At 62.2% G+C, this 23,659-nt stretch overlaps 1 protein-coding gene across 7 annotated transcripts in view; it reads right to left on the bottom strand.

Annotated features, from left to right (window-relative positions):
• Positions 1-524: 524 nt before the first annotated feature.
• Kcnq1 (potassium voltage-gated channel subfamily Q member 1) overlaps positions 525-23,659 on the bottom strand; it is a 293,896-nt gene continuing 270,761 nt past the window's right edge. For 4 of the 7 annotated variants that reach the window (XM_005340404.5, XM_078045369.1, XM_078045370.1 and 1 more), the window contains exon 16: positions 525-1,628. In XM_005340404.5, the coding sequence (XP_005340461.3) occupies positions 1,410-1,628 (219 nt within the window). In that variant the 3' untranslated portion in view covers positions 525-1,409. The remainder of the gene's footprint in view (positions 1,629-23,659) is intronic. The other 3 variants (XM_078045364.1, XM_078045363.1, XM_078045366.1) reach the window with 2 other exon arrangements.

Below are 23,659 nucleotides of genomic sequence, written 5' to 3'. Positions count from 1 at the left end.
CTTCCTTGCATTCCACTACCTTAGAGGCCAATACTTGGGGTCCTGGAGAGGGGATGTCCTGGGTCAAGGGCCAGCAAGGACTGGGCAGGGCAGATGGAGAGGCCCTGGCTTGTCTCTGAGGGTGGTTGCCCAGGGGCACATCAGTGCTGCCCCAGCCAGACCAGGCTCTGGACCAGACTTACCTGCTCTAGGTCCAGGGTCTGCTGGGAGACAGACAGTGACCACACCATGGTCATGTGTGGCCAACGCCACCTGAAGTGGAATCCCCAGGGCCACCAGGGCTTTGACACGTGTCACAGCCCCTCTGAGCTTCTGAGCCCTCCAGTGTGGATAGGGAACACCTGATCAGGCTGCCTGGGCACCCTGCCTCTAGGGGAACCGTAGGGGTCCCGCCGTGAGGGGCTGTGGACGGGGAGGGACAGTTTCCTCTCCAGGTAGGGGAGCTTGGACCAGGAGGGGCAGATGCCCAGGGCAGCCATGGGAGACAGGAGGGCAGGGCCTGAGGTCTCATTGATCCTCCAGAATCAAGGCGAGAGCAGGGCCAAGATCCACCTTGGCGCTCCGTGTTTATTGGGGAAGGCTTGCGCAATCAGCAATCAAAATCACACCGTGACCTCATTAGAACAGACCCAGCCACCGCAGACCAGCCGGCGATGCCCGGAGGAGCCCGTCCCGCGTGGAAATCCCCTGGCTTGGCAGCTGGTGAGGGGTGTGTGGCTCCGTCTGTGGGTCTGTCCAGCTGCTCCGACCAGGCGAGAATCACAGGCAGGGACCACATGCAGGGGTTGCTGTCCACAGGGGGTGGGAGAAGCTGCCTGCCCAGAGTGGGCGGTGGGCACCCCCATCCCCTGCCCCAGGGTCAGCATCTCTAGAGAACCAGAGTCGAGCCAGGCTCTCAGGCCTGGTGGTAGGCTGTCCTCTGGTCATTCTGCCTGTGCCCTGCTGGGCCCTGAATTGGAGGCAGGGCTCAAAGACCCACAGACCCCATCCAGGCGACTCCTGTGTGTCCCCCAGGAAGCCCCTCATCTAACCGGGCTGGCCCCCTTTGGCCTGGGCCGCATCCTGGCTCTCTGTGCCCAGGCCAGGCCCAATGCCCTGGGTGTACCCTACCATCGTGCCCCAGCGGCCATGCACGTGAGGCCGTCACCACAGTTGGGGTGGTAGACTAGCCTAAGAGGGCCCAACACCCAGCTGAGTCCTAGTACCCATTGGTGGGGAGGAGGTGGCTGGCCTGGCCCCTCAGCATGGGCTCTGCTGGTGGCATGGCTCCCATATGGGAGCCACGTCGTTCTCCCAGGGTCTTTGGGGAGGTGGCCAGGTCCAGGTGGGTACCTTGCTAAGAGGGAGGTGGGGAGGGCCGCTGGGCTTCCACAGGCCTCCCCACCCAGGCCCACCCTGCCCAGCCCCCATCAGGATGTCTCATCGGGTCCTCTCTGGGGCACGGTCAGCTGTTCGTAGGTAGGCAGAGAGTTGGCGGACAGGAAGAGCTTGGGGTGGACAGAGCCACCTTCGCTGCGGGACTGGACCACTTGGGCCCCGCCCCCACTAGGGGGGCCACCCTGGTGCAGGGAGAGCAGCCGGTGGAGCAGGTCCGTGATGACCACCAGCCTCTGGTCCAGCTGTGTCACCTGCGGGGACAGGAACAGAGCCGAGTGTGAAGGTGGGGGCAGCCCAGTGCAGAGCCCCTCCGGCGTCGCGGCAGACACACCACTCATGACCTGGTCAGCGCTGCCCTGGACCCTGCTCATGTGTGCATGTGCCTACTGTGGAGTCTGTGCCCCTCCGCGGCCTCCCCTGGACCTGGCGGCTGGAGGTCTCTCAGCCTGCTCCCAGCCTCTGCAGCTCTGGCCAGGCCCTCAGGGGCATCCAGGGGACCTGGCTCCGGAGTACTGACTTCACCACCATCTTGAGCTCCCTGCGGCCGGGCCAGGCTCCTCCCGGGTGAGGTCAAAGAGACCAGGGCTGTGTCTGCTCAGTCTGGAGGACATGAAAGCTGGCGCAGCCGGGCCTAGTGTAGCAGGACTGGCGCGTGCGTGGCAGAGACCAGGGCTGGACACTGTTTAGGGCCTGGGAGGGTTCAGAGGACAGGGCCTGGAGGTGGCTTAGAGGTGGGTCAAGACCTGGAATGAACATGGCAGAGCGGGTGCCCACAGAGGTGGCCCCATGGCTGCTGGGCCAACAGAGAAGCCCCACATGAACCAGGAGCCCGAGGACGGTGTGGAAGAAAGAGGCCGCTGGCCCCAGGGTAGTACAGATGAGAAGGCCCTGCCTGGGAGGCCAGAGCAGGCCGCGGGCAGTCAGAGGAGACGGGCTGCCCATCAGGAGCAGAGTGCTCTCCTGCATGGGGCGTCTAGGGAGGTCGTGAGCTCCGTGGGTGGCTCAGGGCTGGGTTGGCCAGTACTTGGCCTGCAGGGTTCTTGGGGCCGTCCCCTCAGGCACGCTGTCAGATCTGTAGTCCCCTCCCCCACCGAGAGCGCTGGAAACTCCAGGAATGGGGGGGGGGGCCTGGGGACCTGGGGGCCAGGCCGGCAGAGCTGCTTCATGGAGCAGAGCCCACGGAGACGACTCAGGCACCAGCTGCCTGCTGGGCCCTGAGGAGTCCGCCGGGCCTCCGTCCATCACACACGCACGGACTGTCCCTGACAGGCCTGACCCCTGGGGCCCACCTGGGCCCTAGGGTTGGGGCCGAGCTGGAGTGTAGGGGTGCTGGAGGCAAAGTGGGCACAACCCTGCGCTGGCCAGGTGGGCAGCCTGTTGATTCTGTGGGCCCAGGCCCAGGTCCACAGGATGGGTGCCACGGTCCTCGGCCCTCCTGTCTACAGTGGATTCTGGGTGCAGGGAAGGAGGAGCGGCAGCTTGGGGCCTGCCCAAGGGGCTGAGGGAGAGCAGCCTTCTCTCCTGGGTGGGGGCGGAAGGCCTGTCCTGCATCCCAGAGTGACCGACAGGCTCCTTCCACGGCCAGGGCCTCTGCCCTTCTGGGAGGAGGAAGCCTGGTGTCCCGAACCTGGAGCCATGGTGGCTGCAGCATCTCCAGGACACTCCCAGGCCCTCCTGCTCTGCCTGCAGCCATCCCAGGCCCAGGGACAGCTGTGTGTCTGAGGTGGGACTGCCCAGGCCACGGGGCCTCATTCCCTACTTTCCCCAGTTGAACTTGATGTGCCCACACTGACATGAGGCTGCAGGGCTGCCTGCTGGGTTGGGCTGGGGGCCTGCAGTCACTCTGTGGCCCCTTCCCCAGGGGCCCACCAGCACCCTAATTCTCTGTAAGTCACAGAGGACAGCCACCGCCAGCAGCCACAGATGCCGATGCTAGGCTCGGCAGAAGAGGGGCCTGGCTCAGGGTCACTGTTGGGACCACTGAGGTCCACCTGGCCCCCTGCAGCCCCTGCCCCAGGGCTCCACACTCGGGGCAAAACGGGAGGATAGTTGGTGTTGGGTCAAGGGCAGAGCTAGGAAGGGGCTGGAACCAACCCCCCCAGGAGCAGTCGCTGAGAGCCGAGGGCCGAGCTGACGCAGGAGGGAGGCAGCCGGGTAGAGGGCAAGGCGGGGTGTCCCTCTCATTCACCTGCTGGACCCCTGAGGCTCATGCTGCCAGCAGGACCAGCCCCCTCAGTCCCTACCTACTTCTGCCCTGGGAGAACAGTGGGGGGGCAGCCAGGTTTCAGGGACTGAGTGGGGAAACTGAGGCCCAGAGGCCTGCGGATGCACAGAAGGTGGGTGCAGCCAGCGCCAGGCTTGCTCCTTTTGGGTGGATCTTCCTGGATGGTGCCTGGGGCGCTGCATGGCTTCTGGGCCTGGGTTAAGTTTGCTGGATATTGATTGGTTTGGCATTAATTAAAGCACCAAATACATTGCAGAGGAAAATCTGTGGTTTCATAAATTTTCACTTACAGCATCTGAACATCTGTTGGAGCCCCATGTGTGCTAAGAGGTTGGGAAGCCTTGTAGGGACTTCTTGGGGAACGTAATTCAGAGGATGGTGGCTGTTGGGTGTGGCTCTGTGTTGAGCCACCTTGGGGTGACAGGGAGGACAAGCATCATGGAGAGCTGTGCTCAGCCTCCTGCAGAGGAATGGGGTGGGAGCATGGGGTGGGGTGGGGGTGGTGGCTACAGGTGGAGCACAGCTGAGCCTCCCTTCCGGTGCCACCGAAGGAGTCCGTGACGCGCCCTGCTGGGGCTGGTTCCCAAGCTCATTGTGACCCTGTGGCTGTGGCTATGCAACTGGTGTTTTGAGGGACTGTCAGGGTCTCTGGTCCCCAGGGATGTCTCATGAGTGAGCTGCTGGGTCCCTGAGCTGGTCCAGAGTCTGGGGCCTCACACTGCCCCCTCCTCACATAAGAAGAACGGGGCTGGGAAGGCAGGGAGAAAGAGTGGACCTCTCCAAGCCTCTGGGTGCCGGGGTGGATACCTGGGTCCCTCTGGTCATCTGTGGGGTCTCCCAGCTCCCCCCGCTGCCTGCAGGATCTTCCTGAGTAATCCTGGTCACCCACAGGGCTGTCCTGCATTGTGGGCTGCTGTGCGTCCTCTGGGGTCATCTAGTTACCTCTGGGTTCTTCCCACACTATCCTGGCTGCCGTGGGGTCCCCCAGATGCACGCCTGGTGGGGAGAGCTGCTCTTCCAGACCAGCGTGGACACCATGTGCTCCTCTGGGCCGTCCCCCCAGAGCTTGGTGTCTGACCTCGGTGCCCAGGCCCCGAGGCTGGGAACCATACTGTTGGCCTGTTGGCTCTGCAGGGCCCAGGGGGGTGGGGTGGAGCTGTACTTAGACTGGCCCTGGAGGCCAAGGGAGACACAGGTACTGGACCTGGTGAGGCTTCCTTCCCTCTTCTGACAAGCTAGCGTTCCCAGCAGGTCACGTGCTGGGGTGGGGAGGAGCTTGCTTACCTGCACCTCCGTGGGGTGCCGGGGCTCTGGGGGCACCCCGTGGAAGGGGCCTTCCCTGCCCTGCCTGCGTCCAGCCCTGCTGACCTGCCTCAGGAAGGGCCCTGGCCTGGGCTTAGGGTGGCTCCTGTCAGCCCCAGACCTCAGTTCCCGAGACAGCCCTTCACACAGAGACGGTCCCTGAGTCGCCTGGCCCAGGTCCCCCCTCTGGGGTCCTGGTGATGCTGCCGAAGGAGCGGAGGGGAGCCCTCACCAGCAGCCCAGGGAGAGGCTGGCCGGGCCTCCACCCCAGGAGACGCCTCTGAATGGGCAGGTGCCTGCAAGGCACTGCCACCTTTGAGAGAAGGCAGTGCCCATGCTGGGCACTGGCTGGGTGTTCCCCAAGAGCCATGAGACACATCAGTTTTGGGCATCTCAGATCTCGCCACTATTTGCAGTTTGATAGCGATTCAAAGGGCAGGGCCAACAGAAGCCCCTTTGTGCCCTGCCTCGACTCAGCGATTAATAACCATAGACGACTTACGCGGGCTTCGGAAGAGAGCAAAGCAACTAGAATAACAGCTAGTCAGAGGCCCGCGGCGGCTGCTGATCAGACCCGAGGCAATGGGGGTTTCTGTTTGATGTGGTTATGAATTTGTTTTCAAAAGAAAATCTTGAAAAAGAGTCTTTCAAGAGAAATTTTTGCAGAACCTGCCCAGCCTTGATCCCTGCTTGGGACCCCCCAAGGCATGGATCCTCGGACTGCCTTAGCCAGCCGGGCAGGCCAGGCCAGGCCAGGGACGCTAGGGCCAGCCCCAGGGGAGGAAGCCCGTGATGTGCAGGGCTGGACGCCCTGGGGCAGCAGCCCATGCTTCCCTGGACCCTTGTTGGACGGTGTTCAAGGCAGGGTGGTCCTCCAGGGTCCCTGTGGGGTCACAGGGTGAAGGCCACCCTGGGAGCCACCCTCAGGGCCAACCTCAAGATGCTTAATGCTGGCCTGGGGTCAGTGGGTGCCAGCCCTGGCACCAAAGTGGCGGGGAGCAGGGGAGAGGCCCCAGGAAAAGGGCAGGTGGGCGGGAGACTGGCCAGCCGGCTCTGCCCGGCCGAGGTCCCAGCCTACCTGTGCACCGGCCGGCTCTTACTCCACTGCACCCGGCATCTACAGGCCAGGAGAGGAAAGGGGCCTGGCGGAGCCCGACTCCCCTGGAGCTGCCCTGGCACGGGCGGGGGCAGGTGGACACCGCCGCCGTGGGGTCCCACGTCACGCAGGACGCACGTGGGGATTGGTGAGAGGAGGACGCCCGCCCTGCGTCCCTAGGGCAGAGTGAGGAGTTTGGACAGAAGTTGGGGGCTGGTGTGGGGCCCATGATAGGCCTTTATTAAGTCCTACTGTGTGCTGGGATTTATGTGCCTCCTTTCTATGTCCCTTTGGGGCATTCCACAGACTCCGGCAGAGGCAGGCGAGGCTGCAGGAGGGCTGGGTGAGGGAGGCCGCTCCTGGGGCTCTCCCCCTCCCTCCCAGCTGCAAGCCCTCGGGTGCCTCAGGCTCTGCTGGGCCTGCGCCCTGGACACTCTGGGCTCCCGTCCCTGCGTATCCCGCCCAGCCTGGCAGTCCTCTCCTGCTGGGACGGCTCACGTCCCCACCCCGCTGCACTTCCACGCGGTGGTCTTTTCAAAACCCAAACCAGTTCACGTCGCTGCCCTCTGGGCCAGGTCCCCCGTGGTCCCTAAGGTGTCGGGCACACCCCCAGATCCCTGTGGCTCCTTCTCTTCCTACCCCCTCCACTCTGGGCCTTTGCTGCTCCTCAACATGGTGGTGTCCCTGCCTCTAGTCCTTTGTCCCTGCCGCTGGGCTCAGGTCTTGCCCATGTCACCTCTGTCCTCAGCCCCACTCAGCCTGCAGGCCTTCCTCACCTGTTGTCTGCCCCCCACCTCCTTGCCGAGTGGCCTCAGTGGCAGCCCTGGGGGACCCAGCACTGTTTAAGGAATATGGCGGCGCCATGTCCCCTCGGGACTCCACAGCCCCTGGGGCAGGGGAGGCAGGTTCCTGCCTGCCTGGGCCCAGAACTGGTGTCCACGGTGGGGCTGGGTCCTTGTGCTTTGTAAGGTGGATGTCACCTTAGAGGCTATGAACCAAGGGCGCTGTCCCACTGCTGTCCTCATGTCTCTCACCATTCTGCCTGCTGGGTGGCCAGAAGAGGCCACACCGTGGAAGTGACCTGAGCCACTGCCACCATGAGCCCTACCGCGGCCCCGTGACCAAAGGCCTCTCTGGAACGCAGGCTCCTGCCCTCTGAGCGGTGCCAGGGCAGGAAGAGCCCCTCCACCAGGTTCACCAGCATGGCCTCAGGCTTCCGCCAGCTCCTCCTCCTGGGGGGGCCAGGCCCTAGCAAGTGGCCCCCAGGGTGGGGCCGGCCCTGCCCTGCCCCCACACTCAGTCTGGGCCCCTCTGCATGAAGCTGTGTCTTCCTGGGGCTCCAGGACCCCATCTCCAGGCCCTACAGGTGCACTCGCACCTCAGCTCGGCAGGCCGATGAGGACCCAGAGCCCCAGCTGCCACCAGCCTTCTCCTCCATCTCAGGGTGTGACCGGCTCTCCGGACGCCTGCTTTAGACCACTTCCCACCGGCTGGGGGCCTTTGCCCCTCCCGAGTCTTAGTTCTCCTCTTTCCTTCTTCACCTTTTCCTGTAGCCATGTCCTCCCTGGGTCGTCCGGGCCTGTGCGTGCTTGAACAGTCTTCCCCAGACCAATGCTGACACGTTTCCTTCTAGTACGTTTAGGTTCGCATTTTACTGGGGAGGCTTGGATCCGTGAGGGACGGTTTTGAACCACAGACTTGCCTTTGGTGTGACCGATTATACTCCACCGAGTCGTGACATCCCTTTAGGACAAGTTCCCCAAAGGTCCACATCGACTGGAGGATCCTCACCAGACAGCTTTAATGTGGGGGCAGGGTGAGGTGGAACAGCAGGGGAGGTGGCCAGGAAACATCTGGGTGACCTTGAGGACTTTGCTCTGCCTCCCGAGCCTGAGAGGGAGGCCACTCACAGGGGCCTGCCCCTCACCCCTCCTTCGCACTCTGAGCAAAAGATGAAGTCATTCCCGTGGCCAAGGGGTGCCCTGGGATCCCGGCCTCTGCTGCCCCTCCTAGCCACCTCTTCTCCATTGGCCCTGGTCACAGGGGCTTCCTCTCGGCTCCTCTAGCTGCTGGAATGTCCTCCTGGGTGGTCATGCGGCTCACACTCTGCCTGGCCCTGAGCCCATGGGGGTCTGAGTGTGTCCAGTCACAGCCCTCTGGGCTGGCACCCAGGGGCCCCACACTGTTGGACACGTGGCCTCGCCCCACCTCAACATCCCTGCTGGGGCTGACGTGCACCTGGAGCCGTCCACGGCCACAGCCTCCCCAGCACTGCCGACGCCATCCCGGAGGAGGGCTCAGGACAGAGGTGACCCAGTGGCAGCTCGAGGGGCCCGCATAGCACACAGCTCCCGCATGGCCTTTGTCCCCATTCCCGGAGCGGGGCCTATGGCAGAACTCGGTGCACAGAGGGCAGGAATCTGCCTAGGACCCCTGACAGGTGGGGAGGGGAGGGAGGAGACCCAGCCTCCCCAAGGTCTGCCCAGCCCCTCCCTGGCCTTGCGAGGTCCTGCCTGGGAGGCGAGTGGGAATGCAGGGCGGGCTGGAAAGGCGCTGGGAGCCGAGAAGCGCGTTTGTGCAGGCCCCGGCCCGGGCCCCACCTGCATTTGATTGTCCTCCGATTCTCCTCTGCGTCCCGGAAGCCAGGAGGGCGCCAGGCAGAACACTCTGTGCCGGGAAGCAGGGAGCTCACTGCCTCGGCCAGAGCCGGCGGCCAGCGACCCTGGGCCCTGGGAGGTGGCAGGTGGGCAGCAGCCCCTGGGGTTCCGGTCCGTCCCAGGGCTGCCTCCGTGGGCCCTGCGCCGACTGCGCTCCCGCCAGCTCCCCGCAACACCTGGGGCCTGGGCGGCACAGGACCCCAGATGCACCCTGCCCCAGGATCCCAGCAAACCCCTCTCTGTCCTCATGTCCAGCTGTCCCTTTGTCCCCTTCCTTTGTCCCTGGAAAACCCTGACCCTGTTGCTGCAGGGCCTCAGAACACCTCCTGGCTTCCGTTTCCATGCCAGAACCACTGTGTCCTCTCGGCCAGCCATGGGGTCCGTCTGGACACACTCGGTGGAGCCCCTCCTCGTGACTGTCACTCATTCACCCAACAGACGTCTTGTGTTCCCGTCATGGCCAAGCCTCTGGGAAGTGGCACTGCCGTCCCCTCCCCCTGGTGCCAGCGCTGGCCACCTGCTGGACAGGCCTCGTGGGGTCTCCCGACCACAGTGTGGGCTCCATGCGTACCTGGCTGTCCCTGTTGCCACATGGACATTGACCCGCCCTCCCCTGGCTGATCTTCTCCAGGAGACACCGCCAGCTCTCCCTCTGTGGGACACTCTGCCTTGGCCATCCGGGGCTTCCTTCCATGGCTCTCCTCTTTCTAGAACATTCTCATGAACCATCTAGACATGGATGTCTCCCCAGCTTTCACTACAGCCCAGGCCTGAGGCCCCAGGGTGCCGGATGCCTGCTCCGGACATCTCGTGGGCATCTCAGGCTCCAGGGTGGGGCAGACTTATGTCCCTGTTTCTTGTCCACGCACTTGCTGCCTCCCTCAAGGCAGGGGTGTGGCCAGGCTAACAGCGGCCACGTCCCTCACCTGTTGGGTGGCCTGGGCTTTGGCACCCCTGGGGCTCGGGCTGGTCACATCTGGGGGCTGAGGCTAAGGTGGGGTCCCTGGGCACTTCAGAGCTGCCTCTGGCCACTTCCCCAGCCCCTGACACGGGTTGGACCCACCCCGGGTGTCTCCCTTGCACGTCTGTCAGGCCATCCTTGGTCTCTCCTTGCCCAGGACTGTGGCCTTGCACTGGACCCTTGGGACAACCTCCCAGGCTGCTCCTGGCCACACTGGCCCAACCGCTGCCCGTCAAGGAGCTGCCGTGCGCCTGCCCGCTGGAGCCCTGCGCCCCAGGCCTGCCGCGCTGGCACCACCTTGACGTCCATCTGTTCCTGGGTTCTGTGATGGAAGCTCTGTGCGGCTGGGTGAGGCTGAGGCCGCGGCCTGCTGGACCTGCCGGCCTCCCTCCGGGCCGCCCCCTGCAGCAGGCACGCCAGCACCCGTTTACCCTCCCAGCTATCTCCACCATCGTGGCACAGGAGATGCGACGTCCTGGTGGCGGGGACATCAGAGGTAACCTGATATGGCGTGCCTTTGCTGGCTTGTGGTGCTCAGCGCAGGTTTGGAGGCTGCCTTTGAAACAGGTCCCCGGGCTTGTGCCTCTGGCCATAGCGTCCTCAGGAACCTGCATGCCCCGAGCCCCGGGCCCTCACGGTGGACACAGAAGCTGACGGCGCCCGCCTCTCCAGGATCCTGGGGAGGGGACCCCTGCTCTGAGGATGGCCGTGCCCTAGGGACCTACCCGCAGGCTCTGAGCTGCCTTCCTGCTTGTGGCTGTCCCCTGCCTGGGCTGTCACCCAGCCCCACCTCCTGGCTGAGATCCCACCTGTGTCCCCAGGTGGGGTGGGGTCCCCCGCTCCTCAAGATGTCTCCTGCCTCCTTTTCTGAAGCCCCCACTTTGGGGTCATCCGACGGCACCCCAAGCCTCCCTAATTCTCCCAGCCCCGGCCCTGGCTTCTGACTCGAACCTTTGCCCCCAGTCATCCCCCTCATAATAACTGGCATTTTTCAAACATTCCAAGCCTCTGGCCTCCCTTTCCTCACCCCTGATAAGGACCTGACCTCTGCCCCAGGCCCCCACCGTCCCCACAGCGGCCCCTCCTCGGGGCAGTTTTCCCCACTGTTGGCCTCTGTGCCTCCCATGACCTCCACTTCAATGTGCCCTTGAGCCCACTGACTGGCCCCAAGGGCGCACGTCGCCTTGCTAGCCCACCCCTGCTGCCGTGGCTGGCCACCTCTCCCCAGCCCCACCGGCTCCTGTCCTTCCTGGACACCTGGGCAGGCTCTGCTGCAGGCCTTCGCTCTTGTCCCTCCATGGGCCCAGGCTGCCCTTCCCGGGGGGGGGTATTCAGCAGCACCCTCCCAGGTCACCCACGCCCTTGCCGCACGGACACTGCCTCGTCCACTGTTCTCTGGGGCCATCAGCACTTCTGGTTCCCTGTCCCCTGCAGGCAGACAGCTCCCTGAGGACAGGGGTGTCTGCCCTCCCCGGGGCTTGGCACAGGGTGAGGTGAGGGAATCATGCCCACCAAGAGGCCACACTGCCTGGACTTCTGCTGCTGGGTGACCGTGTGTGTTCCTGGGGCTCTGGGGCAGGTTCCACTGCAGCTGTGTGGCCCCGTGCTGTGGGGGAGGGAGCCAGGAGCCAGGCTGCGTGGCAGAACCCCGGCTGGTGGCGGGCACTGAGGGGGACCTGGGTACAGGGGGAACCTAATGCTTTCCAGGGGCTGGACGTCCATCCCCACCACCATCCCTCACTCAGTCCCAGCCTGGAGACGGTGGCCCCATGACTCAGCCGAGCAGGGCTGAGCTGCAGCTGCAGCTGACCTAGATGGGTGGGCAGCCCCCAGCCCCGGCCTACCCAGGACAGGGCCTCTCTCCCTCCCTCCCCCGCTTCCGGCTCCTGCTCCTAGGACAGAATTCCCTGGATTCAGAGCCCCTGGGGCTGGAGCCAGGTTGGAGGCTGGGCCTGGGGCCTCTGGGCTGGGGTCCCAGATGGGGGCTGGGTAGCAGGCCTGGAAGCTGGGACCAGCCTCTTTCCTGGCACCTGGGAAAGCCGGGGGGAGGCAGGGCGGGCTCCACCAACACCAGGGTGCATGCCCCCGGAAGCTGCGCTCCTGTGGAGGCTGCAGGGACCCCTTCCTGCTTGGGCTGTGCCCGGCACTTGCTGTCCCCGCTTGGGGACGGGATGGCCCCTCCCAAACCTGTTTCTCCGCAGCCTCTGGGGCCCAGGTCCCCAGCCAGCAGCCCCCAGCTTCTGTCCTGCCCTCTTCCAACCTCAGGCCCCCTCCCGCTGCCCCTGGCCTAGGCTTTGGGGTGGGAGCGGGGTGCCAGCCCCAGGCTGTCCCTGTGGGGGGAGCCAAGATGGCCTGAGGAGACCTGGGGACCGGCCCTCTGAACTGGACTTGGGCAGGGCTGGTGGTGGACGAGAAGGCCTTCAACAACTGGAAGGCACATGTGAAGGCGTGACCTGGGGCCCTGGTCTCCCACTCTGCCCACCGTCCACCTCCCCCTCCTCCCCAGGGCTCGGCCACGGTGCCCAGCTGCTCCTCGTTGCTGCACTGGGACGTGTACTCTGCATGCCACCCCACCTGGACCCGGGGCCTGGGAGGGTACTCCAGTCACCTGCGGGGCAGCCGAAACTCGTGTCCATGCCCGCATAGACCCCTCACTGTCGGGGACAGCCCCCGTCCACACTCCTTGTGGCTAGGCGGGGGCAGCTCCCCTGCAGGCCACCTCTCTGACTGTCCAGGAGGGCGGTGAGGAGCTGGGGAGCAGGTGGGCGGCAGGAAGTCACTGGGGCTCCAGGCCAGCCCCGCGCTCCAGGCCCATCTGGACGTATTTGGCAGGACCTGCTCCCCTCTGCTCCCAGGCTGGCCGGATGGACCCTGGTGCTGGACGCTCCCGGCCCTCCCACATCTGGAGCCTACCTTCTTCTGTCCCCAGGGCTCGGAAGAGCGGCCGCCTGCCCAGGCCTGGCCAAGGGCACTGGGGCCTGGTGTTGTCACCTCCCACACCTGTGCTTTGCCTCCACAGGACGGGACCCAACAGGGACGTGGGGGACTAAGGAGGTGCCGGAGGCGCCCCTGTGACCGATTGCACTGCCACACCGGGTGTCCTCACGCCCAGAGCCTGGGAATGTCCCCACAGGCCTCCTGTCCCCGGGACGTTGTGGGCACAGCCTCCCTCTCACGCCTCCATTCAGTGGACAGCTCCACACTAGCTTGTCCCCAGCAGGGAGCAGGGGCCTTGGCTAGAGAGGGCCTAGGACCAGGTCCAGTCCCTGAGACTCCTGGGCTTCTCCCCACCTCCTCTGCCTGCCTCTGCCCACTCCCAGACCACAGCCGGCCACCCCAGGGCTGCAGCCGGCCTGGGGAATGTCCCCTGCCCCCTGGACCCCAGCCTCGCCCCTGGCCCTGCAGCAGTCACTCAGGTGGTGGTGTGGGTTTTGTGGTGTGGGGCCTCTGGCCCGGGGGATGGGCACCAGCAGGACCCCGAGCCTGCAGAAGGCCCCAAGCTGCCGTTTTCAGAGGGCAGGCAAGTTGTGGGAGGCTCCATGGGTGCCCATGTTGAGTAGGCACCCGGGGGACTCGGGTTGTTGGCCTCCCGGCCATCTCTGAGCCAGAACTCCGATTGCCCCTTCCCAGGGACGCGTGGGAGCCCCGGCCCTGCCCTGGCCCTGGGAGGGGCATCGGGACCCTCGCTCCCCCTTTCCACTCAGCCCCAGGTAGTTCCGCTTTCTGGGTGGGGTGCACGACCTTGCCGGTGGCTGCCATCTGCCCAGACACTGGCCACCCTGCTGTGCCCCGGTGTGTGGCCATGTTGCTGGGGGTAGGATGAGGTGCCTTGGGTTGGGAGAAGCAGAGCTGGGAGTCTCCTGGGAAGGCCCTCAATGCTCGGAAGGTGAGTGCAAGGGTGGGAGGCCTCCACCCAGGAAGGAGGCTGTGGGCTGGCCTGGGGCCTGCCTGGCCTGGGCTGACCCTGGACGCTGATGAGAGATTCAGGCCCCATCCTGCGGCTCCCGCCCGCCCTTCCTGCGCCTGGGACGGGGAGGAAGAGGTCCCTGGGGATACCAGGCCCGGGGCAGGGGGTGGGACACACGCTGACAAGACTTGGTGTGGCCTTCTGGCCTCAGGAGGACCAGGGATCCTGTCCATCAGGACCTGGGGTTCCTCCTTAGTGCCTTCAATCCTAGGGCCCCAGAGACCATCTGACTCCTCTCCAGGTCCCAGCTCCAGGAGGCCTGCCCAGGGAGAAGCCAGGACTCCTCTGGCATTCAAAAGTGAGTCCTTCTCTCCCACTACTGCCCCATCCCGCATGGACCCAGCCGTGGCCATACAGAGAGCTCCTTCCTGTCCGGGGTCAGCTGGCCCCCAGGCTGCACGTGCCACACGCAGGGCCTGTCTGCCTGGCACCCACACTCTTGCTGTTCCCAGATCCCCAGCATGATGCACCTCTCCCCCAAGAGCCCCCAGCTCCCCGGCAGAGCCCCTGCCCCCAGCCAGGGCACTGGCAGAGCTGCCCGCCCTCCTGCACCCTCCTCCCCTCTGCACTGGGGAGCATCCTGCTGTCAGCAGGCCCGACTACCTGCAGCACCCCATCTGTGAGCAGCACCCAGCTGTGAGCAGCACCCCATCTGTGAGCGGCACCCAGCTGTGAGCAGCACCCCATCTGTGAGCAGCACCCAGCTGTGAGCAGCACCCCAGCTGTAAGCAGCTCTGTCTGGTGCCCTGTCCTTGATCCCCACTCCTGTTCCCACCAGCAAGCCCTCACCCTCAGCCGTCTCTAGCTTCCCCTGATATTTCTAAACTCACATCACTCTTCTCTGCTTTTGCAGTTTTAGACATTATTTAGGGCCTGTCAAACATGGAAGATGAGAGATAAGATTTTCTTCTCATAACCCCTGTCCTCTGTCATTCCCTTATCCTCTAAATAAATCTATATCACAATTCTAGGCTCAGTAAATATTTATCATTTGCATTTTACATGCACAAAATGCAAACACTATTTTTAGCGGAGTCACATGGTTTTCTATAATTACGACTTTTTGTTTTTCCTGGGGTCAAGGGTTGCTTTTGGGAAAAAAAAAAAGTTTCTTTGGGTGTTTTCTTAGTTTTGATGCATATGTCACCAATACATCCTAGAATATTTCGCAAGAGTCGTAAAATGTCCATTAACCCCTTTGAGCACACGGGTCATCTCTCAGCTTCATTTTCTTTTTCCTAGAGGCCTAGCAGCGGTGGCTGCTCTCGGTCCTGCGGACACTGGTGATGCTACAGCTTCTCTGTCTGTTGTTATGATGGGTGTGAGAATCCCCGGGTTCTGGATTCCATGCTTCTTCCTTGGATTTTCCTCTCAATTTGTATGAACAAGTTCCCAAGTAACTTTCTGAGAAAAGGCACACCGTGTGCATCTGAAGATGTCTCTATTCTGTTCTCTCACCTGGGAGTTTGACTCGGCATGAGATTCCATGTCAGGCAGGCCCTTTCCCCTGCGAAGCTTAAAGCTCTTCTCCTGAGTCACTGGTGGAAAGTCTGATGCCGTCGGATCCTCTATTCTCTGGGTGTGACCCACTTTTTTCCTTCTGGAGATGTAGGATGCCGCTGTATCACTGTGTTCTGAGATCATAATGAGGAGCCCTGATAGGGGCATTCTGGGGGTTCAGGGGGAAGAGGGCAGTTCCACGTTTCAGCCCGGGTCCCCACTGGTTCCGTCTCGATGATCGCCCAAGTCCAGGACTTGTCAGGTCCAGCTTCTCCACCAGCCCAGCCTCCTGCCTTTGGCGGGGTGGGCAGCAGCCCCTGGCTTTAGGGCTGGGTGCCTGGGGACACCTGTATTCAAGCTCAGTTTCTCTTTGGACTCCCTGACCCCCAGCCTGCTCAGTCCGCCCCGGGGTCCTGACTAAAGCGACCTTGTCATCTGCGGCTCTACTTCCTGGAGGACTTGGTGTCCACTTTTATGGTCTTCAGGGTCAGTGTCCACTGGTCCTTCTGAATCTTCTTTTCCAAAATTTTAGCAACCTTTTTTATTTTTTGCCGGGGGAAGTATGGTCCCGTTTTTCCTCTAGGGGTCTTCGTCCTTAGACGCTGATTATATCATCAGATTCTTTCTGGCGCCTTCACTGCCGTCTTTGTGGGGTTTGGAGGGAGCGCTCACAGTGTGGATCTGTTGGACTTAACCAGAGGTCGTCCATCCATCAACCCTGGAGCCCTTTTGGTCGCAGATCCTCCCCAAGCCTCCCCTGCTGTCCTGCTGCCCTAACGTCCTGGCAGTCACTCCACGCTGTCTGTCTTCTTTCCCCTCAGCGTGTTCCTCCAGGGGGTCAGCGCCCCCCAGGAGGCCCTCGGGCTCCGGGACCCACACTCCCTCTGTTTGCGTCCTCCACATGAGCTTTCCCCTCAATATCATCAGGCACGGCGCGGTGACGAGGTAGCTTTGGTCCTGCGCTCATACCTTTGCAGATAGGGGTCTCCTTGGGGGCTGACCTGGTCCCCCCAAGCTTCCAATACCTCCTTGGACCTGGCCTTAACTTTTACAGTCAACCAGGTCATAGAGGTCAATGACCTTGACCCCAACACCTTGGGAGCTCAGAGCCATCTTAATTTCAATGGATTTCAAGCAAAGCACTTGAGGCAGCCTCTCTGTTTCTTATTCTCTATCCCCGAAAGTGGTGCTGCTATGCTCCTGGGTGCTTAGATCCCAGGCTGAGCCACCTAGGTGTCCTCCTTTCCTACCCGCAAGTCTAGTTCCCATCTGGGTTCTTTCCATTGGGCCTCCTAACCACATGAAATCCGCCTTCTGCTAAAGATGCCTCAGTGTCTCAAAAGTCACACTAGACCATCAACAGGAACTTGAATGAGGCTGGTGTGTGACCAGTTGGAGTAGGAACTCCATCCCCAGGGGCCTTGCAGGGACTTGGGTTTGTGTTACCCGATGAGCAGCGACAGGAGGGCAGCTGATGTGAGCTGCTTCCACATGGTCCTCACAAGGGAGGGCACTGCCATGAATGTGCCTTTCTCCCTTTCACTGCTGGAATAGAGAGGCGATGGCCATGACCGAGAAGCCACCAGGGCCCACAGAACACAGAAGTGAGCAGACAAGAAATCTGGGGTCTGAGGTCTGACTATGCTCACCTGAGCCCTGGTGCTTCTGCTGGGCTGGCTCCAGGGGCCACACTCCCTCCGAATTGGGCCATACTACTGTCCTTGTCTCAGCAGCAGCTGAACCCACAGGCCCCCTCCCCCATTTCTCACCAGGGTGACAGCAGTGCGCGGCTCATCGCTCTTTGCCTGAGATCCCCAACCCCAGTACAGTGCTCCCCACCACCTGAACTTCGAGTTGAAACCCTCCTGTGGCTTTCGGGAGACTCTGAACTCCACTCCTCGAGTGAGCCACCGGGTCACCCACTAGTCACCACTTCTTCTTTGTCCCTGCCTTTGCCTCCCTGGACCTGACATCAGCCTAGTGCTCACGACGGAGAGTCTGTGCCCCTGACCTGACGTCAGCCTAGTGCTCACGACGGAGAGTCTGTGCCCCTAGGAACCTGACGTCAGCCTAGTGCTCACGACGGAGAGTCTGTGCCCCTGGGAACCTGACGTCAGCCTACTGCTCACGACGGAGAGTCTGTGCCCTAGGAACCTGACGTCAGCCTAGTGCTCACGACGGAGAGTCTGTGCCCCTAGGAACCTGACGTCAGCCTAGTGCTCACGACGGAGAGTCTGTGCCCCTGACCTGACGTCAGCCTAGTGCTCACGACGGAGAGTCTGTGCCCTAGGAACCTGACGTCAGCCTAGTGCTCACGACGGAGAGTCTGTGCCCCTAGGAACCTGACGTCAGCCTAGTGCTCACGACGGAGAGTCTGTGCCCTAGGAACCTGACGTCAGCCTAGTGCTCACGACGGAGAGTCTGTGCCCCTGACCTGACATCAGCCTAGTGCTCACGACGGAGAGTCTGTGCCCTAGGAACCTGACGTCAGCCTAGTGCTCACGACGGAGAGTCTGTGCCCTAGGAACCTGACGTCAGCCTAGTGCTCACGACGGAGAGTCTGTGCCCCTAGGAACCTGACGTCAGCCTAGTGCTCACGACGGAGAGTCTGTGCCCCTAGGAACCTGACGTCAGCCTAGTGCTCACGACGGAGAGTCTGTGCCCCTAGGAACCTGACGTCAGCCTAGTGCTCACGACGGAGAGTCTGTGCCCTAGGAACCTGACGTCAGCCTAGTGCTCACGACGGAGACTCTGTGCCCCTAGGAACCTGACGTCAGCCTAGTGCTCACGACGGAGAGTCTGTGCCCTAGGAACCTGACGTCAGCCTAGTGCTCACGACGGAGAGTCTGTGCCCTAGGAACCTGACGTCAGCCTAGTGCTCACGACGGAGAGTCTGTGCCCTAGGAACCTGACGTCAGCCTAGTGCTCACGACGGAGAGTCTGTGCCCTAGGAACCTGACGTCAGCCTAGTGCTCACGACGGAGAGTCTGTGCCCCTAGGAACCTGACGTCAGCCTAGTGCTCACGACGGAGAGTCTGTGCCCTAGGAACCTGATGTCAGCCTAGTGCTCACGACGGAGAGTCTGTGCCCTAGGAACCTGACGTCAGCCTAGTGCTCACGACGGAGAGTCTGTGCCCCTAGGAACCTGACGTCAGCCTAGTGCTCACGACGGAGAGTCTGTGCCCTAGGAACCTGACGTCAGCCTAGTGCTCACGACGGAGAGTCTGTGCCCTAGGAACCTGACGTCAGCCTAGTGCTCACGACGGAGAGTCTGTGCCCTAGGAACCTGACGTCAGCCTAGTGCTCACGACGGAGAGTCTGTGCCCTAGGAACCTGACGTCAGCCTAGTGCTCACGACGGAGAGTCTGTGCCCCTGACCTACATCAGCCTAGTGCTCACGACGGAGAGTCTGTGCCCCTGGGAACCTGACGTCAGCCTAGTGCTCACGACGGAGAGTCTGTGCCCCTAGGAACCTGACGTCAGCCTAGTGCTCACGACGGAGAGTCTGTGCCCCTGACCTGACGTCAGCCTAGTGCTCACGACAGAGAGTCTGTGCCCCTAGGAACCTGACGTCAGCCTAGTGCTCACGACGGAGAGTCTGTGCCCCTGACCTGACGTCAGCCTAGTGCTCACGACGGAGAGTATGTGCCCCTGGGAACCTGACATCAGCCTAGTGCTCACGACGGAGAGTCTGTGCCCCTAGGAACCTGACATCAGCCTAGTGCTCACGACGGAGAGTCTGTGCCCCTGACCTGACGTCAGCCTAGTGCTCACGACGGAGAGTCTGTGCCCCTAGGAACCTGACGTCAGCCTAGTGCTCACGACGGAGAGTCTGTGCCCCTGACCTGACGTCAGCCTAGTGCTCACGACGGAGAGTCTGTGCCCTAGGAACCTGACATCAGCCTAGTGCTCACGACGGAGAGTCTGTGCCCTAGGAACCTGACGTCAGCCTAGTGCTCACGACGGAGAGTCTGTGCCCCTGACCTGACGTCAGCCTAGTGCTCACGACGGAGAGTCTGTGCCCCTAGGAACCTGACGTCAGCCTAGTGCTCACGACGGAGAGTCTGTGCGCTAGGAACCTGACATCGGCCTAGTGCTCACGACGGAGAGTCTGTGCCCCTAGGAACCTGACGTCAGCCTAGTGCTCACGACGGAGAGTCTGTGCCCCTAGGAACCTGACGTCAGCCTAGTGCTCACAACGGAGAGTCTGTGCCCTAGGAACCTGACGTCAGCCTAGTGCTCACGACGGAGAGTCTGTGCCCCTAGGAACCTGACGTCAGCCTAGTGCTCACGACGGAGAGTCTGTGCCCCTAGGAACCTGACGTCAGCCTAGTGCTCACGACGGAGAGTCTGTGCGCTAGGAACCTGACATCGGCCTAGTGCTCACGACGGAGAGTCTGTGCCCCTAGGAACCTGACATCAGCCTAGTGCTCACGACGGAGAGTCTGTGCCCCTAGGAACCTGACATCGGCCTAGTGCTCACGACGGAGAGTCTGTGCCCTAGGAACCTGACATCAGCCTAGTGCTCACGACGGAGAGTCTGTGCCCCTGACCTGACGTCAGCCTAGTGCTCACGACGGAGAGTCTGTGCCCCTAGGAACCTGACATCGGCCTAGTGCTCACGACGGAGAGTCTGTGCCCTAGGAACCTGACGTCAGCCTAGTGCTCACGACGGAGAGTCTGTGCCCCTAGGAACCTGACGTCAGCCTAGTGCTCACGACGGAGAGTCTGTGCCCTAGGAACCTGACGTCAGCCTAGTGCTCACGACGGAGAGTCTGTGCCCCTGACCTGACGTCAGCCTAGTGCTCACGACGGAGAGTCTGTGCCCTAGGAACCTGACATCGGCCTAGTGCTCACGACGGAGAGTCTGTGCCCCTAGGAACCTGACATCGGCCTAGTGCTCACGACGGAGAGTCTGTGCCCCTAGGAACCTGACATCGGCCTAGTGCTCACGACGGAGAGTCTGTGCCCCTAGGAACCTGACATCGGCCTAGTGCTCACGACGGAGAGTCTGTGCCCCTGACCTACATCAGCCTAGTGCTCACGACGGAGAGTCTGTGCCCCTGACCTGACGTCAGCCTAGTGCTCACGACGGAGAGTCTGTGCCCCTGGGAACCTGACGTCAGCCTAGTGCTCACGACGGAGAGTCTGTGCCCCTGGGAACCTGACGTCAGCCTAGTGCTCACGACGGAGAGTCTGTGCCCCTGGGAACCTGACGTCAGCCTAGTGCTCACGACGGAGAGTCTGTGCCCTAGGAACCTGACGTCAGCCTAGTGCTCACGACGGAGAGTCTGTGCCCCTAGGAACCTGACATCGGCCTAGTGCTCACGACGGAGAGTCTGTGCCCCTAGGAACCTGACATCGGCCTAGTGCTCACGACGGAGAGTCTGTGCCCTAGGAACCTGACGTCAGCCTAGTGCTCACGACGGAGAGTCTGTGCCCCTGACCTGACGTCAGCCTAGTGCTCACGACGGAGAGTCTGTGCCCCTGACCTGACGTCAGCCTAGTGCTCACGACGGAGAGTCTGTGCCCTAGGAACCTGACGTCAGCCTAGTGCTCACGACGGAGAGTCTGTGCCCCTAGGAACCTGACGTCAGCCTAGTGCTCACGACGGAGAGTCTGTGCCCTAGGAACCTGACGTCAGCCTAGTGCTCACGACGGAGAGTCTGTGCCCCTAGGAACCTGACGTCAGCCTAGTGCTCACGACGGAGAGTCTGTGCCCCTAGGAACCTGACATCAGCCTAGTGCTCACGACGGAGAGTCTGTGCCCCTAGGAACCTGACGTCAGCCTAGTGCTCACGACGGAGAGTCTGTGCGCTAGGAACCTGACATCGGCCTAGTGCTCACGACGGAGAGTCTGTGCCCCTAGGAACCTGACGTCAGCCTAGTGCTCACGACGGAGAGTCTGTGCCCCTAGGAACCTGACGTCAGCCTAGTGCTCACGACGGAGAGTCTGTGCCCTAGGAACCTGACGTCAGCCTAGTGCTCACGACGGAGAGTCTGTGCCCCTAGGAACCTGACGTCAGCCTAGTGCTCACGACGGAGAGTCTGTGCCCCTAGGAACCTGACATCAGCCTAGTGCTCACGACGGAGAGTCTGTGCCCCTAGGAACCTGACGTCAGCCTAGTGCTCACGACGGAGAGTCTGTGCGCTAGGAACCTGACATCGGCCTAGTGCTCACGACGGAGAGTCTGTGCCCCTAGGAACCTGACATCAGCCTAGTGCTCACGACGGAGAGTCTGTGCCCCTAGGAACCTGACATCGGCCTAGTGCTCACGACGGAGAGTCTGTGCCCTAGGAACCTGACATCAGCCTAGTGCTCACGACGGAGAATCTGTGCCCCTGACCTGACGTCAGCCTAGTGCTCACGACGGAGAGTCTGTGCCCCTAGGAACCTGACATCGGCCTAGTGCTCACGACGGAGAGTCTGTGCCCCTAGGAACCTGACGTCAGCCTAGTGCTCACGACGGAGAGTCTGTGCCCCTAGGAACCTGACATCAGCCTAGTGCTCACGACGGAGAGTCTGTGCCCCTAGGAACCTGACATCAGCCTAGTGCTCACGACGGAGAGTCTGTGCCCTAGGAACCTGACGTCAGCCTAGTGCTCACGACGGAGAGTCTGTGCCCCTGACCTGACGTCAGCCTAGTGCTCACGACGGAGAGTCTGTGCCCTAGGAACCTGACATCGGCCTAGTGCTCACGACGGAGAGTCTGTGCCCCTAGGAACCTGACATCGGCCTAGTGCTCACGACGGAGACTCTGTGCCCCTAGGAACCTGACATCGGCCTAGTGCTCACGACGGAGAGTCTGTGCCCCTAGGAACCTGACATCGGCCTAGTGCTCACGACGGAGAGTCTGTGCCCCTGACCTACATCAGCCTAGTGCTCACGACGGAGAGTCTGTGCCCCTGACCTGACGTCAGCCTAGTGCTCACGACGGAGAGTCTGTGCCCCTGACCTGACATCAGCCTAGTGCTCACGACGGAGAGACTGTGCCCCCAGGAACCTGACATCAGCCTAGTGCTCACGACGGAGAGTCTGTGCCCTAGGAACCTGACGTCAGCCTAGTGCTCACGACGGAGAGTCTGTGCCCCTGGGAACCTGACGTCAGCCTAGTGCTCGCGACGGAGAGTCTGTGCCCTAGGAACCTGACGTCAGCCTAGTGCTCACGACGGAGAGTCTGTGCCCCTGGGAACCTGACGTCAGCCTAGTGCTCACGACGGAGAGTCTGTGCCCCTAGGAACCTGACGTCAGCCTAGTGCTCACGACGGAGAGTCTGTGCCCCTGGGAACCTGACATCAGCCTAGTGCTCACGACGGAGAGTCTGTGCCCTAGGAACCTGACGTCAGCCTAGTGCTCACGACGGAGAGTCTGTGCCCCTAGGAACCTGACATCGGCCTAGTGCTCACGACGGAGAGTCTGTGCCCCTAGGAACCTGACATCAGCCTAGTGCTCACGACGGAGAGTCTGTGCCCTAGGAACCTGACGTCAGCCTAGTGCTCACGACGGAGAGTCTGTGCCCCTGACCTGACGTCAGCCTAGTGCTCACGACGGAGAGTCTGTGCCCCTAGGAACCTGACGTCAGCCTAGTGCTCACGACGGAGAGTCTGTGCCCCTAGGAACCTGACATCAGCCTAGTGCTCACGACGGAGAGTCTGTGCCCCTAGGAACCTGACGTCAGCCTAGTGCTCACGACGGAGAGTCTGTGCGCTAGGAACCTGACATCGGCCTAGTGCTCACGACGGAGAGTCTGTGCCCCTAGGAACCTGACATCAGCCTAGTGCTCACGACGGAGAGTCTGTGCCCCTAGGAACCTGACATCGGCCTAGTGCTCACGACGGAGAGTCTGTGCCCTAGGAACCTGACATCAGCCTAGTGCTCACGACGGAGAATCTGTGCCCCTGACCTGACGTCAGCCTAGTGCTCACGACGGAGAGTCTGTGCCCCTAGGAACCTGACATCGGCCTAGTGCTCACGACGGAGAGTCTGTGCCCCTAGGAACCTGACGTCAGCCTAGTGCTCACGACGGAGAGTCTGTGCCCCTAGGAACCTGACATCAGCCTAGTGCTCACGACGGAGAGTCTGTGCCCCTAGGAACCTGACATCGGCCTAGTGCTCACGACGGAGAGTCTGTGCCCTAGGAACCTGACATCAGCCTAGTGCTCACGACGGAGAGTCTGTGCCCCTGACCTGACGTCAGCCTAGTGCTCACGACGGAGAGTCTGTGCCCCTAGGAACCAAACATCGGCCTAGTGCTCACGACGGAGAGTCTGTGCCCCTAGGAACCTGACATCGGCCTAGTGCTCACGACGGAGACTCTGTGCCCCTAGGAACCTGACGTCAGCCTAGTGCTCACGACGGAGAGTCTGTGCCCCTAGGAACCTGACGTCAGCCTAGTGCTCACGACGGAGAGTCTGTGCCCCTAGGAACCTGACATCAGCCTAGTGCTCACGACGGAGAGTCTGTGCCCTAGGAACCTGACGTCAGCCTAGTGCTCACGACGGAGAGTCTGTGCCCCTGACCTGACGTCAGCCTAGTGCTCACGACGGAGAGTCTGTGCCCTAGGAACCTGACATC

This window comes from Ictidomys tridecemlineatus, chromosome 4, assembly GCF_052094955.1.
Source record: "Ictidomys tridecemlineatus isolate mIctTri1 chromosome 4, mIctTri1.hap1, whole genome shotgun sequence".
Taxonomy (NCBI): domain Eukaryota; kingdom Metazoa; phylum Chordata; class Mammalia; order Rodentia; family Sciuridae; genus Ictidomys; species Ictidomys tridecemlineatus.
This window is presented reverse-complemented; position numbering and strand designations above follow the sequence as displayed.